General features: G+C 37.3%; 1 protein-coding gene and 1 long non-coding RNA gene across 2 annotated transcripts in view; one reads left to right on the top strand and one right to left on the bottom strand.

Moving 5' to 3' along the window:
* The window catches only part of LOC139115917 (uncharacterized), a 214,437-nt gene that overhangs the window by 138,129 nt on the left and 60,636 nt on the right, over window positions 1-15,672 (bottom strand). The window lies entirely within an intron of this gene.
* LOC139115912 (uncharacterized) overlaps window positions 1,559-15,672 on the top strand; it is a 34,145-nt gene continuing 20,031 nt past the window's right edge. The window contains exon 1 of the mRNA XM_070678339.1: window positions 1,559-1,838. Coding sequence (XP_070534440.1) covers window positions 1,799-1,838 — 40 coding nt within the window. The 5' untranslated portion in view covers window positions 1,559-1,798. The remainder of the gene's footprint in view (window positions 1,839-15,672) is intronic.

Genomic DNA, 15,672 nt, shown 5'->3' on the forward strand with positions numbered 1-15,672 from the left:
TAAAATCTAATGAGAAAAATCACACTACTGTCACTACATCTGATTGCCTCTACACTGCATATATATATAAATATATATATATATATATATATATATATATATATATATATATATATATATATATATATATATATATATATATATATATATATATATATATATATATATATACAAACACACACATACACACATACAGGATATGCTGCCCGACACGTAAACTATTCATTTCTCATCGCTACCCCTCACATGTATCACAGAAGATCACGAATACTTCAGGTATATCAAGTTTGTATATCTACGTCGTCGTGTTCTACAGTCCTATCTTCATTGAGGGTGACTGCAGCTGTAATTCTATGGTGTGCGTGATAGACCATGGTTACACTGGCTGCAGTCGCACCATAAAGTAGCTCTGACCGGAAATCAGTTTCCATGGAAACTACCTAAATCAAGACCTTGGGGTGGAGCAAAGTACCCTTAAACAATCACAGTCTTTATATATTTTAGTAATTGTACAGCGTACCACTGATTAGGTATGTGCTTCGACAAGGTAGAGCAAGAACGTCTGTGGTACGTCAATGGGTAGAGGTAGAAGCACAGCCTGAGTCCCGCCTCTCACACACTGCGTGCAATGTTGTGGCATGGACGTAACGGTTATGGGGACTACTGCCATACCGTTTGTTTACGTTGTCGACTGCCGAATAAAGTAATAAAAACCTTCGTTGACGTATGTACTAATCCCAGCTGTGTCACAAATTAAACGCAACGGCGTATTTGAACGGTGCTAAAATGGTTTGGAAACCGCCATGGTTGTTACTTTCTGTTTGTGACTCAGGATTGAGTGATAGATTATTTACATGTCAAAGCATTGTCGATGCCAAGCTGACGCGGCTCACTGTATCACAAGGTCGGTACAGGTCATTTACAAATTCCACATTTACATAACAATTCGGCCCTGATGTGTATACATGCGCGCCCGCGAAAATGGATTTGTACAAGTAGAAAAAGTAGTACCGTTGCCAGAGTAACACTAAGCCTTCGGCAATAGTATGTCTGTCAGTTTTTATTCGTTTTAGAAACCATAAGTTTTGTTTTCAGTGATTATCCATTTTATTGTGTTAAATAACAACTACTTTAAACCTCGTTCATTAAAAATCGAGGACATTTCCACATCTTCAATTTTTGTAAAATCAGTAGAAATGGTTATATGTTTCATTAGACGGATATTTCGAAGTTTCATAGCACATAGCATTGCAATATTTTATGCTAGGACATGACGAATGAATATAATTCCCTTCGAGGAGGTAATAAACTTAGTTTTGGGTTTTTTGTAATTTCTTTTGCAATATTTATAATTGTGCACATGTAATTTGTAACATGATTATTTCTGTTATCTTTTCGTGGTGAAATGTTGAAAATTACATCCATGAAGCTGCGGTCACAGTTATTTTGAAGTCGACAGCAATCCAATATGTGTGGATGTTTTGGAAATGCAGCGCGGGGTATCCCTCGCTAGCGGAGTAATACTAAAGAAACAATGGTGATAGTGACCGGGATATCCGTCTAGCCTCGGTCTGGGGCGTGGTATGAGCTCTAACTGACGTCATTGCAATTCTATGGTTTTTGTCTTCTCTAAAACCGGACGAATTTCACCCAAATAGTCGAAGTAATGTCACCAGCGCATCACCAAGTGATGTTTATGATGTTAAGTTGGTAACCGACTTTACTGTCGTTGTGGTGATCGAGTGAAAATTTCGCAGATTGTTGGGGAATTCCCAGTGCGTAGTACGCTGCCGTAGCTATGCCACGTCAAAAACAGACCAAACCGAAGCGTCTGGAAGGTAAGGATTTTCGCATATTTTGATGCACTTGAATGTTACAAATATATTGTGAATGCATTTATGCATATCACGGGTATCGATATGTGATAGTTGTTTGCTCGCTAACATCTTCTAGGCAGAGAAAAATACCCGGAAAACACAAGGAATTTCGGGGGAACACCTCGTCGTATGTCGTTGGGGTTCCCTCATTATATATTCACAGTTTTGTATGTAACAGATTCAATGAAAAACAGCTCGGAAGAGTGGCTCTTTTATATCGTTTCAGCTGTTACACAGTGTTTTAACGTCCCACTTTTGATAATTTCGGTATTTCATGGAAAGTGTACCCCGTTTGTTGTTTTAATTTGGGAAATCACCAAAGGAAATTCGTTGGCGGAATCGGGAAAGCCTTTTTATAAAAAGCCATGCGGAGCATTCCAAAGAATGGTAGGTGTGACGGATTGACAACGGAGGGGCGCACACAAGTGCGTGGAATTAAAAAGCATTTCGTTGCGTTTCTAATATTGTTAAATATCATTAATAAGTATGGGTAGGTAAATCGTTATAAATACCGAAACTTTCAAACTAATTAATGATCATAGTTAATTTTTTGCGTAAAATCCGAAAGTCGGCCCTTCCTCCCCTACCGCGCAGCGCGGCGCCGGGTTTGTTGATTCGGCGTTGCAACACAACACACGGTCGCTCAAAGAGATAAAATATGCCCGAAAATAGAAACGTCCCTCGTTTCTATCATAACACATCACCATGTTTGATGTATTAATTACGGTGTGACAGAACATTTTGACCATAACTGTTCCGATGTAGTGTCCAAGAATTCACCGTGCACCGTGGGCGTCCCGGTGCCATCGTGCATGCCCATCGTTGCTGCCATGAATACACTGTAACTTATGCTATGGCGTGGCTTTTTTGTCAGTGTATATACCTTTATTTACCGTAGAATTTGCTCTCGTGATATCGACTATCCACAACTACGCCAAGTTATTCGGCACGTTTAACTGTGTGTGAATCAACACTGACACTGTCTAGCGAAATTCTGCCGTGTTTAATTTCTTTTTATGTGCGGAAGGTGTGTTCGTGCACGTTCAGAAGATGTGATTAATTATACATGCAAATCAGTGGCTGTCAATCAGAATGTGTTGTTCCCGCCCGCTCGCAGCTATTGAGGGAATCCCGCATTTCAAACATGAGTACAAGGCATATTTGGCATACCGACTAGGAAAATTACTAGGGATCCTTCCATGTTCTAAAATTACAAATTGCGTTTTATTTACAGAGTCCATCGAGGAGCGAAAAGAATTTTTCACAAGTGAAATTCGCAACGTCTTGCAACATGATCGTTACAAAATTACGATAATGTAGTATGCGAACAAATTTCTGATATTCAACTGGTTTGTAAAACTGCTTTTTTGAAGTGACAGTTTCTGATGACATTACTATACATTTTAGCCAGTCTCCATCCATATGGATTTTCATGATCTGAAAAAAAATTAACTCTTACACATTCCATTCCATGGCTTGTACTTTTATATGTCAATTTTTAACTGAGGATTCTTCAATTGTTTGTTGGCACATTAAAACTATTTTGGTGATGCCTTTCAAATATATAACTAGTTAATCTTGAAGAGACTTCCACCATTTCAAGCAGTTTGTTTCATTGGAGTAAATAGCTAAAATTGCTTAGCAAAACTAAAAGCATCCAGCCCAGTAGGGGTTATAGGTCAAAGTTCAGGTGTCACTCTACTTAGTGAGAACATGTGACACTGATTGGGTACCCTTTGCTAAGGCTAAGTGTGAGCTGAGATCACGGACTGTTATGTTTCAGCTATCAGCTTCCTCCTACACGAAACAAATATGACCTTTCTTTCCCGCCAAAGAAATACTATTGTGTAATTAGCTGCCTGATTTTGCAGAAAAAGTAGCTTCATATGATGTAAGTCTACATTTTGAATATGTTACTTGTACACATGTGGAGGAGGGGGTGGGAGTTGATTTTTCTAACTATTTTTGTAACTATTTCTTTAGATTAAGGGGTGTGTTCCTCAGGAACTGAACAGTAAATTGTGAAATAAATATGGGTGTAGAATAACAGTGGCAGTAAATGTCTAGGAATAGGAGAAGTTTACACTCAATCTAAACTTACTTCCTGCAGATTTTTGATAACAAAAACCAGTAGATCATGTTTGGGATGTTCAAAATGTTCACATGAAAATTTGTTGTTGTATCTTTGCTTCCAGAATTCTCTATCTCTTTTCAACTTAAAGTCAAACAATATATATTTCCTTTGCAAAATCGCGAAGAACAACAATTTTCACAAATTTTGCTTTGCAGATTTTTACCCCATTTTCAGTGACCTCCTTTCCCATGATATAATGGTCTATCCCTTCAGGATGTTTTGTGTCTGTTCATGCATAGACCCTCGAGAAAAAGGGTTGAGGGTGTATTGTTCATGGAAGTACATTTACATATCTGAACGACAGTTCTAAATATTTCTATTTTGAGAAAATATAGCGGTAATTTGTCTTGCAACGTCCATGGTTTCAGTTATTTCTATTCCCACTTGCATCGTCAGTTGATAGATTTGTAATGATAACATTTATGATAAAAAAAATATCATGCATGTTTTTCCTGCTGAAAGAGTGACACTATTATTGGGTTTTCTTGGCAAAGAAATATCATGTCAGTTTTATTGACAAAATATGGTGGTATTGCTATTAATACAGATGATGTTACTACAACTTTCATATACTATATCATGTGGTTTATTGATCCTATTGTTTTCAATTGTTCAGTTGGACGTCTGCACTGGGAAAAGGGGTGAACACAGGTTAACTGTTGCAGTTCACTTGGGACGAAAGAAAAAAAAATCAGCCAGCCCATGCCTGTGAACAGAATAGTAAACACGAACCAAAACTATTAAATACGGAGTAGCCGCAATAATGTCATAAACAATTACATTTAATAATTCTGTCACTGAAACTCATGTCATGGGGTTGCGGATACAGTTAGCATATCATCCCAGTGTGAATCTATGTTACACCCTAAAATGTAAAACGTGATATTTTAGACGTTGTCTCCTGACATTAAACACAACACATGTCTCTGCTGTCTGTAGGCTGCGTGACACTCTGACAAAACATATCTCTTTCCTTCCATGTCAACCTTTTACAATCTCCTTGTTTGGTGATCATTTGCAGTTCACTGAGTGGTTTGATCGTATGTTGATACTTTGATAGGCAGGATCTATTTTCAGTATCTGTTCTTCAAGTTACACATATACTCAGCGATCATTGACTGGTACTCTCCTTTATGACTATAATGAGTGACTGAGTTTCGTTGACTGAAATACTGATAGTATTCTTTCTCGAGTGAGAAGAATGTGAAATCATGGACTGCTATCGATGTTGAAGTAAGAATGGACTGTATTGGTGATCACAGAGTTTGTGACGTGGTAGGGATACAGATGTCCGGGTCTCAGTTTCAAAGAGAAGGCATCAACTGTGTACCCAGTGTGAAGCAAAGCATATACACTATGGTTGTACTTGCCAGGTGATAGAGAGGTTAGGGGTGATGGTAATGTGGACAGCCACTCTATAAAGTTGGTTAATCCATGGGACGTGGAATCATTAATCTATGTCTGTAAGTTTGTTTTCATTCTTGAAAACACCCAGACGTACTTTGTTCAAAATGGATTTGTTTTATTTACTTGACAACTGTAAACAAGACGGCGGTGCAAGGCAGTTGTATTTCTTATAGATATTTCTATTCAATTACGTCAGGTATGTAATAATAAAAGAATTATTCTTCAGAACTACACCATGCACTTTATGCAGATTTGAAATTAATTTTTTAAAGACTATAGCAATTTTTTTCATGATGAGTAGTACTGCTAATGATCCTGTGATTTCAGTAAAAAGGGAATAAATGCATTTGTTTGAATCGATACATATATTTTATTTCAGTCCCAAGACAAGTCTTTGCAGTGAGCCAGGCATTCAAAATGATAAATTTATCAATTAAAACAAATATTCGATTTCTTCTTGTCAAGAAATCTGGGGAAGACTTTTTTTTTCTTTCTCAGGTCCAAATATCAATACAACAGTCTTAGACAAATCATCTTCAGAGTAGCAGACTGGTGCATTGCTGTGGTTTTGTTTCACAGGAGGCAGTAGGACAAATACTGTGGGGGAGCCATCGTTATTGTGTGATGTTGTCTTGGCGATTATCAGTTCCTTTTATTTGAAAGTATATTAGACTGTTGTCTCCCCAGAATCTTGTCATAATTTATCATCCAGACACAGTCAAGTTCATCATTCATTTGTTGACTACAGCATGGGCTATTGATGCGACATACTGCATTTTTTGTAAACTTGGATTTTCCTTTTCATAAATGAATACAATAAAAATATGAACCCAAAATTTCATGAAGCCCCGTGTTTGACTCGAAGAAACAAAGTCATGTGCATTGATGCATATCAGTAGAACTTAAACCAAACATATGTGAATGTTTTAGATGAAAATCCACTCCCTCAACATGTTTAAAAATACTTAAAACCTGTTGCAGATATCAAATTCGCACAGTCCACTAGTTAGGATGAAGTTTGACAGTGCGAGTGTGACAAAGATGTATAATGATGACATTTGTTTTCGTGGCATTTCATCTTAAGAAGACATAGTATAATTTTTCAAAGAATCAAAATGGGTGTGATTATACGCTTGTGTAAGCACAACACAAACTATTTGTTTTGACTTGGTTTTTGGGGTAGATATTTCTACAACCACAATGAGATTAGGGAGGGCAATTAACAGATATGGACTGTTTTCTTTGAAATACTATACAGAGATAGCAAGGGTAAAGTAATAGGCAGACACACCCCACAGGTAAGGCTTGTATAATAAAAAAGTTTAATACATGACACCTAGTATTGATCAGAACTCCTAGAGACAAATATTGCTGGCAATACTGTGATATTATTACAACAGTACATGTAGGTTGTCTGTGTCCAGATAACAGTCGTGTTATTCTGATTAAAAACGTTATTCTATTTATAGAAGGCTTTCAAGCTGTTCATTGTATTATTGTGAATTTGCACAGCCTACCATGTACATCTACTGGGGTTAATTAAAGTGCTCCCTTGAAATGAGATAGAGGCTACTGTTTTTTCAGAACATAATTATAACTTCATGTTTTGTTTTATCAATGTAAAGGTCAAATATTTGAACTGATAACGATCGGTTGTAATATACATATCATGGGAATTGTTATTCATGAACTCTGAAGGTCATCTATAATCAGTTATGACATGCTTTAATAATTTGATGACAGTAAGTTATTTATATCTTCTTGTTTGATTAAAATACACCATAAATATTCATTTGCCTCAACTGTTTTACATATGCAATATTTTGGTACTGGCCACAAATAGCAACGACACAGATGATTTTCACTGACTAGTATTAAAAATACATAGCGAAGATTGTTCGCCTCTGAAATGCTAAAAAAAATACATGACTGGGCCATGAGTCATCATGCAGTGTCATCACAGATGAGATGGGGATTATGCAAATTTCCTTGTTGCCGTGGAGAGTAAGGTCTAGTCTATGGTCTAGTGTATGGCATTGACATTAACGAGGCACAGAAATGGTTTGCATTCACTGCATTCCCTTGAACTCTTGTTTTAATGGTGTTTACGGGACAACTCAACAAGGAACAGGGATGAAACAGGCACTATGGATTTTAAAAACTGGAATTCCATAGTGAAACCCCCTCCCCTCACATCTTTTGGAGGACATAGGCACCTCTAGGAGACTAAGTTTTGTGTTGATTACAGACTGCATTGCCAACAGACCTCAGACCATTTAGCAAAAACCCACCTCATTTTCAAAGAATCTTATACATAGCCAGCAATAACCTACAGTATGCAGAAACCGTTAGTTTTACATTGAAAGCGGTATTTTGTTTACGAGCAGTCACACTTTAAATAGAATCTCTTCAATGATCCATTTTAGTGTCTCTGGATATTGCTAATTTAATATTCTTTTCACACTTATTAGTGTGGTCTGATTGCTGCAAGTATGAACACAGATATCAAATACCATTACATGTCCACTGCTTGAATATCAGTACATATAATCCCTTGTCTTTGTGATTTCCCTACTTTTTCAGCTTTTCACGGAACAACACATTACAATTTTCCATGGATAAAGATGAGGGAAAATACTGACCAGTCCTGCACCAGAATTTTTTATTTTGTTTTCCAATATCAGGAGATGAATATACATGTTAGTAGTTGTAAAAAATTATCAAGTGGTATTTCTTTGTTTACATGATATAAAAAAACAGATGACAATTGCAGACATCTTTTTAGGGTCTAATATGCAAATTTGTCTGAAGGAACATACTCTTTGACCACTCTGTTGAAATAGGCAACTTCTGTACATGTAATACCCACTTTAAATGTATCAGTAACCCAACCATCCACATGGCTGACCTCAAAACGCCATTTTACTGTGAAAATATGTGTAACAGCTGCTCATGTGATTGTCAAACTTTACATGCAGACTCAGCATCTCAGTGGTTCATTTATACAGCTGCTGTTTTTAAAAAGTAGGGAGGTGTAGATATGATTAGAGAATTACAACTAAGCTATTTGGTGTGAAAAACATTGTTTTTGAATCCTCAGGCTTTTTCTGGGAAGTGCTGGATTATTTTACACTTTGTCCTTTTGTCCTAGTGGCTGTAAATCATATGAATTATGTCACATTTATTCATGGTAGCATAGGAAGTCATTACTTGCACCATATATGCAGAGTCTGGTCTAGCTCCAGGGTCTGCCACTCCAGGGTCCATGCTGGTGAGATCATTAAGAACAGACGGGATGTTGTCATATTTAATTTGTGTAATTCCATACAGTGGTGCATGCTACTTTCACTTTCACTGTGTCAATCGTTTCCGTGGAAATCCCCACATCAGCTTTCCCTGTGTTGATAGGTCAACACTTTCACCAGTACTTGGCTTGTGTTACAAAATGTCCAACAATTACGTTGTCATGCATGATATTACAGATACAAGGAATAATTGTCCTACAACTACTTATATGTTAAGTTTCCACCCCACTCTCCCCACCGTGATGGCAGGACTGTGGTTCTTGAATTCAAAAAATATTCTAAACCTGTTTGTTAGTTTTTTGAAAGAGTAGTTAAAAGTACATAGAAAATTACTGTAACCTACATCTCACAAGCTGTCTTATACCCGATCTGATTAAAATCAGATGTAGAGTATGGCGATGTCTTTACTTACGCTGTATTCTCTTGCTGTCGCCTCTAACTACGAGGCGACAGCAATGGAGAATACCGCGTAAGTAAAGACGTCGCCATACTCTACATCTGATTTTAATCAGATTGTCTTATACCCAATGAAGAAAACCTTGACAAATTCATAAATCCAGTCAGTCAGTAAGTGAAAGGCAATATAAAAGAAGGTAACGTTTGAAATCTTTTTTACTGGATGACCATTCAATCTGATCTACAAAATATTTGATTTATTTAATGTAGATGTATTGGATACTTTACCATCGTGAAATTAAGTAAATCTGAAAAAGTCAAATGTCCACATTGATACAGCCAGACCTCATCCTTCCCCCCCCCCCCATCCCCCTTCCCATTCACCTCCCCCATCCACTTTGTTTTAGTGTCCCAATACATGCATTGCTGATTTACCTGACCACACAGTTTTCTGTCTGACTGTCTGGCAAGTGTAAAATTTTGGCATCACTCCACAATGAATTGTATACAATCCAGTAATTGCATGAGCATTTACATGACACAATATGAAAGCACAGAGAGATTTGCACGGTTATTTACTTATCTTTGTTTTGGTTGTTATCATGACCGAAACCCTGGTTGCTGGTACGTCCAGAGTGTCATGTGACCAGACACCTGTTGGAACATAACAGTGGTTCCATATCAGCTTTATGCAAATTGGGGGGGAAATGACTTGCATTCTTTTCTGAAACAAATGGCATTTCCTTTGTACTTAGCACAGTTCCAATAATCTCTCCCCCATCCAGGGACCTTCTCAACTTCTGCCTTGTGACAAGAGCGTGACATTTGGCCCAACTCACACAACATAATACTGTCACTCAAACATCAAACTGAGTATTGTATACATATCACTCCATTGACTGAATAATTGATTGATCGATTCATAGATTACAGCCAATATCCCCATTATTGATACCGGGGAATTACATTGGTTCTCATGTGTGATGTCAGTCAGCCTAGCATCTAAAAAATGGTTTATTTTTGGCTCTGGAAAACCCAAAACATCATGATAGTTATTGTAGTTTTAAGTGTGGAATGGCGGTATAAACACCAAACTTATAATCTGTATTCCAAGTCAATACCATGCTTCCGGCTTTTTTTGTTGCACTGACCACTGTACCAACAAAACTATGACAGAGCAAATTTGTTAGATAATGGAGTAGGCAAATTTAGCTTTCTTATCACAACTGGTGCTAGCCTAGGAACACCCAAGATATGTGTAAAACATGAAGAAACATGCCTGCATGCAAGTGTCATTGAGATGAGCGTGACAGTTACATAGATTGCATAAATACATCAGAAAAATCGGTAAACATTGAATAATTGCATTTTGACAGATCACAGGATAGATTGAAGTCAAATGTAAATAAGGGATTGTATCATCAGGATGTGTGTGGACATGTGGTTTGATAAGACGGTGGACGACATACTTGCCCTGCGTACTTGGTCTGTCGGGTTACGCTCAGTTTGATTGAAAGTCTGAAAAGATTTAGAGTATGAAATATGTTACGTACATATAACTTCTGGTTTGTACAGGAGATCACAGAAACACAGGTTTAACCTTCATCCTGCAAGACAGCACCACTTCCCCATGTGCCAGGTCGGTAAAAACGGTATTGAGCCAAAACCATACATATTTTCACCCACTTGGCTTGCTCTACCTTATGGCAGCTTTTGTCAGTAAATATCGTGTATACTGTGTCAAGGGTTTCAGGGACCTTCAAATGTTTAGTATTTTGTTAAAGTGCACCGTATGGATGTTGTGCTTGAAGTTTTAACCAAATTGACTTGATCGTGAAAAATGAACTATGCAGCTCTATTGTCATCATATTGTCAATATTTGGTTCAATAAAACAAAGGGCAAGTTTCCTTCTACTTCTCACCAAGGTATGTTTCAATACAACATATTGGCGCCATGTAATTTCAAATTTATCGTTGGCAACTAAATTTCAGTCAACACTGAGATTCACTTTTACAGCTGGAATAATAACATTGCATTTTGTATTTTCACTTGTGATGGTTACAAGGGTAATACTTTGCATTGGAAGTGAACATACTGCTCTGCAATCATTTGAAAACACAAACTTGTTTCATAAAAATGAAAATAACAAAGTTTTTTTCAAAAATTAAAGTTATTGTCCCTTTCCTGCTACTTGAAAATTTTGGATTTCTCTCAACAAAGAAAACAAAATTGTATGCATAAATGGGATAGCAGTCTCCTTCATGAAACTCAGTGTTCAAAATTTATTATTATTTTGTTTCCATACTTCATGCTGTCTTTTTGCTGTAAATGCATTGCTATAAAATATCTCTGAATGATAGTATCGGTGTATAGGAGTTAATTCATGGGTTATTAATGACCAGCCTCAGGGGAAAACATCAATAATCTCTGAGTAGATCTCTCATGAATCTTTAGTTGATAGACGATATCCAGCAAAGATTTTATATAACATAACAAGCCTTGTGTATGTATATTTTTTATTGGCCTACCTTGAATCTACTTAGATTTTGACAAAATACTTCCGTTTCAACCGCCGATCCATTCTTTTCCAGGGACTTTACTGTTGTGGAGTTGCTTTGAATTTTATATGATCAGCTAATCTGATATCCCGTTGTAACATGAAGGTTCACCGAAATGTCAAGAGTTGTACTCAATTATGAGTTTGCGTCACTGAACGCTGCTGTGTCTCCATTCTGGTGTCTAGCCCTCATTTTAGACTCAAAACTACACAGTCCTGAGTTTAAAACAAGGGCTAGATTCCAGATTACCATATCTCATGTGACAATAAAACATTTTTTTGTTCTTTCTAATGTTCAAATTTCTGAGGTTTTATGTGTAAAGCGCTAGGGATTATGTTGCTTTCCGACATTAGTCATCGTTGGCGTTTTTAAAATATTCATAAGGGGGACTAATCACATCATCAAATGTTGAAGTCTCAGTCATGTCTTGAAATCAAATGTGAATATCACTCTCCTTGGATGTTAGATTCAAGAAAGAACAATTGCACCTGTGTATCTTTAGTTTGTCTGCACATTGATTTCTGACTGATGCAATTCTCGGTTTTATTTCTCACACGGTATCTTGAAAATTCTGTGATGCTAGCTGTATTTCCCAATCTTCAAAACATGAGTGTTCAAGTCTTCAACAGAGAAATACAAAGCACACGCCAAGTCTACTGTCTAACCAGCAGCTTTGAAATGTCTGTTGTTGTTCCTGTCTGGTAAATTTGTTTTCACCAACTTCACAGCCACATGTTGGTGTTTTTGAGTGATAGAAAATTTGGAAATTTATCAAGTGTCCCAAACTAAAAGAAAATACTGAACTATCGACATTTACAGCAAAAAAAGATTTGTTTGGATAAACTCTTAGATTGATGATATTCATGACAGAAAAAATCAATAGAGTAATGCACTTTAGCCATTGAGGAGAAAAGTCAGTCAGATAAATGGCTTCACACACAGTTATGGGCCAACAATGCTTGCTTTCAGTTCAATTGGCCATTCACAGTCACTGGGTTTCCTCCACTCAGTACAAAGGTCAGCAGGGATTCCTCAGTGCGATTGGGGTCAGAGGTCAGCTGGCTGGGGCGTAGCAACACTGGCCTGATGCCAAGTTAGCTCACAATCTTGTGCCAGCTTCAACAGTAAAGCACAGTCCTCCACCAAAGGTGGAGGGACTGTGAGTAAAGTAAGGAGGTCCTCCCTGCTGCAGTGGAAAACAGCCAGAAGATTTTATATATACATGTAAGCTAGTCAATTTTGAATATAGACGTCAAATTTTATGAATGGCTTTTAACTTTCTATAACTGTAAGTGTACATGTATGTATTTACAAACAGAGAGGAGTGAATAGGGCTTTCCCAGCATCGCATGACCAAATATGGTGGCTGAACTCATGACCTGTGAATGCAGTGATAGTTTTAGTCTTGCAGTAGTTGTCACATGACATGATCTTTAGTCACATGGTTGATCCAGGGATGGTGATAAAATACCATGGTTCTGTTAATTCCCTGCCCAATCACAACTTGTATGGCTTGATGAGATCCATATCATACTATGAGACAATTATTTAAAATACTACAACTACTCGCTTGGATTGTCAGTTGTCAAGATATATCATTTAATTATACTGGGTTTTCTTTGACCCAGTTTTTCCCCCCAAAGACATTACAAGATGGATTGGAAGAATTCATGTTTGCATCACTGAAAAAGGTTATGCAAGTGACCCGGTGGTCTGTAAATTACATCTGGGTCTCTGGTTGTGTCTCATGTATTGGAAAATCAGAATTTGATACAAGGCAAAGTATACTGATGTTATATATGAAGGCAAATCTACAAAGAGACGGCCTGGCAACTACATTACATGAATCAGTTTGAATGTTTGAACTGGGGGATTGTGGAATCGGCTTTGGCGATTTATGTGAGAAACTTCACAGATGTCTTTTGCAATTTTGCAAACAAGTCTATTTTTATAGTGTTGCTATTTATAAATACAGGTTTTAATTCAGACTCATGGAAATTTGTCCATTGAGGGGGAATTATTTTTGGCACTGTTGTGCGTGTATACATCAAATAACTACTGGCTTAATGCAGCTTGAATTTTGAGTTCATATGTTTGGTTTTGTCACAGTAGCATTATCGACAGTGGGCTGGAAAGACAGCAGTGCACTTCAATAAAATGGTTGCTCAAGAGCTTTTCAAGGAATCAATTGATCATGAGGAAGTAACATGTACCTTGTGTAATTATAGAAGCGGTTTATAAATAGACTTTGGAAAGTAGTTGACTTATTTTTGATCGCATGCAGACTTTTATGTTCAGTTGATCACAGGATGTTTGTGAAGGAAGAAAATCTATTATTAATGCAGAGCACCGGAAACTTAATCCCCAAATAGATGGTAAAGTGATTAAACCACAGTGGCAAAATTCTCTACCTTTCAGCGATTTTTTCCCCAAAAAAGGGGAAGGTAGACTTGTGTCACAGATTGGAAGATATCTCAGGGACTGATTGATACATTTGCAGTCAAGCCTGTGTTCCTTCAGTATTTTCATGAAATTTAGGAACATTCAGCTTTTCTATACACTACCAAAGGATGTGGTTGAAAGTTCGATTTTGTGCGACCAAGACATGCCAGTTGATCTTGTTGTCACATGTGAAGATCAATTTTACAAGTTTGGTTTTTATCAAACGTCAGACGACAGAACAGATGAGTAATTTCTTGAGGGAAAAGTTTGAACAAAGTTGTCAAAATGCTTTAAGGTTACCAGTAACTAAACTTGTCTACATATGCATTACAAGATTAATAGATTCTGATAAAGCTGAGTTCAGGTAACATCTTTGTAACTTGACATCATTCTGTTTTCAATCTCTGCCCTAACTCACAATGGAATGTCTCTGTTTGTGATTATCAGTGATCTTTTAAACCTCACAAACAAACTCATAAAAGACATAAAAGGATAGCAAGTTCTCTGTCTATCCTTCAATACCATTACACAACAGAAATTCTTGTCTGAGCTTTGTATATCTGTGAAAGTTCATCATTATTCAGAATCACTCACATAGCTACACTATTGTAAGATACAACAAACTAGCAAAATTACATGAAAGGCACTTCAAAATTTGATCAAATTAAATGTTAATGAAAATTATTTTGTCTAGGGTTTGCAAGTTTCTAGGACATCTACCCTTTGTTGACCAAAGCACTTTTTAACAAGTTTTACATCTCAACATCTTCAAATGTATTTAGAGAATCTGCCGTTTAATTCTTACGATGAAAACATCGTAACTGTCACAAATGTACTTTTCATGAGAAAGAGATTATCATGATCTACATTCATTGAAAAGTTTCCATTAGACCATGGTATCTCCAGAGGTGTGAAAATTAATATGATACTGATACGGGTGTAACCTCTCCAAGTTGAACAGTTCACACCACAGAGTGTGTGTTTAGAACATATCCAAATAAACCCTGTAGCTATTTGATCATGATATTGTGTCATCCCTTTGTTAGCTTGACAACTATTTACAGTAGACAGACAGAAAAGTAAAGGTCTAATGGAAAACTTCCTAGCAGGTGCCCTGTACATTCCGCCACCATGTGTGTCACCATGCACCGTGGTACACCCCCCACCATCACCCTCCTTAATAGTTGCAAGGTAACTTCTCTGACCACTCCCCCTCTGTGATAGAGGGACCGTGCTTTGATCCTTTCAGGTCACACAAGTTGGCCTGTTTCTTCTAATTTGGCTCAATGTACCCCGGGCCTGTAAACTGTGGCATGACATCATTTCTGTGAATATACTTCAAAGGACATGTTTGTTATGTGTACTTTGATTTGCCTGTACATGCAGCTATAGCTGTACAGAGGGGTCTTGGATTGGTCTGGCATTCTGTCAAGTCACCCCGTGTAAAGTTTGTTGACCCATTTGTTGCATTCTTTGGCTCTTAGTCATCAAAGGTGTTTCCTAATCAGTGGCATGGCCTGCCCATTGTATGTATATCCAAGATACTGCCTAC

Source organism: Ptychodera flava, chromosome 17 (genome assembly GCF_041260155.1).
Source record: "Ptychodera flava strain L36383 chromosome 17, AS_Pfla_20210202, whole genome shotgun sequence".
Classification (NCBI taxonomy): domain Eukaryota; kingdom Metazoa; phylum Hemichordata; class Enteropneusta; family Ptychoderidae; genus Ptychodera; species Ptychodera flava.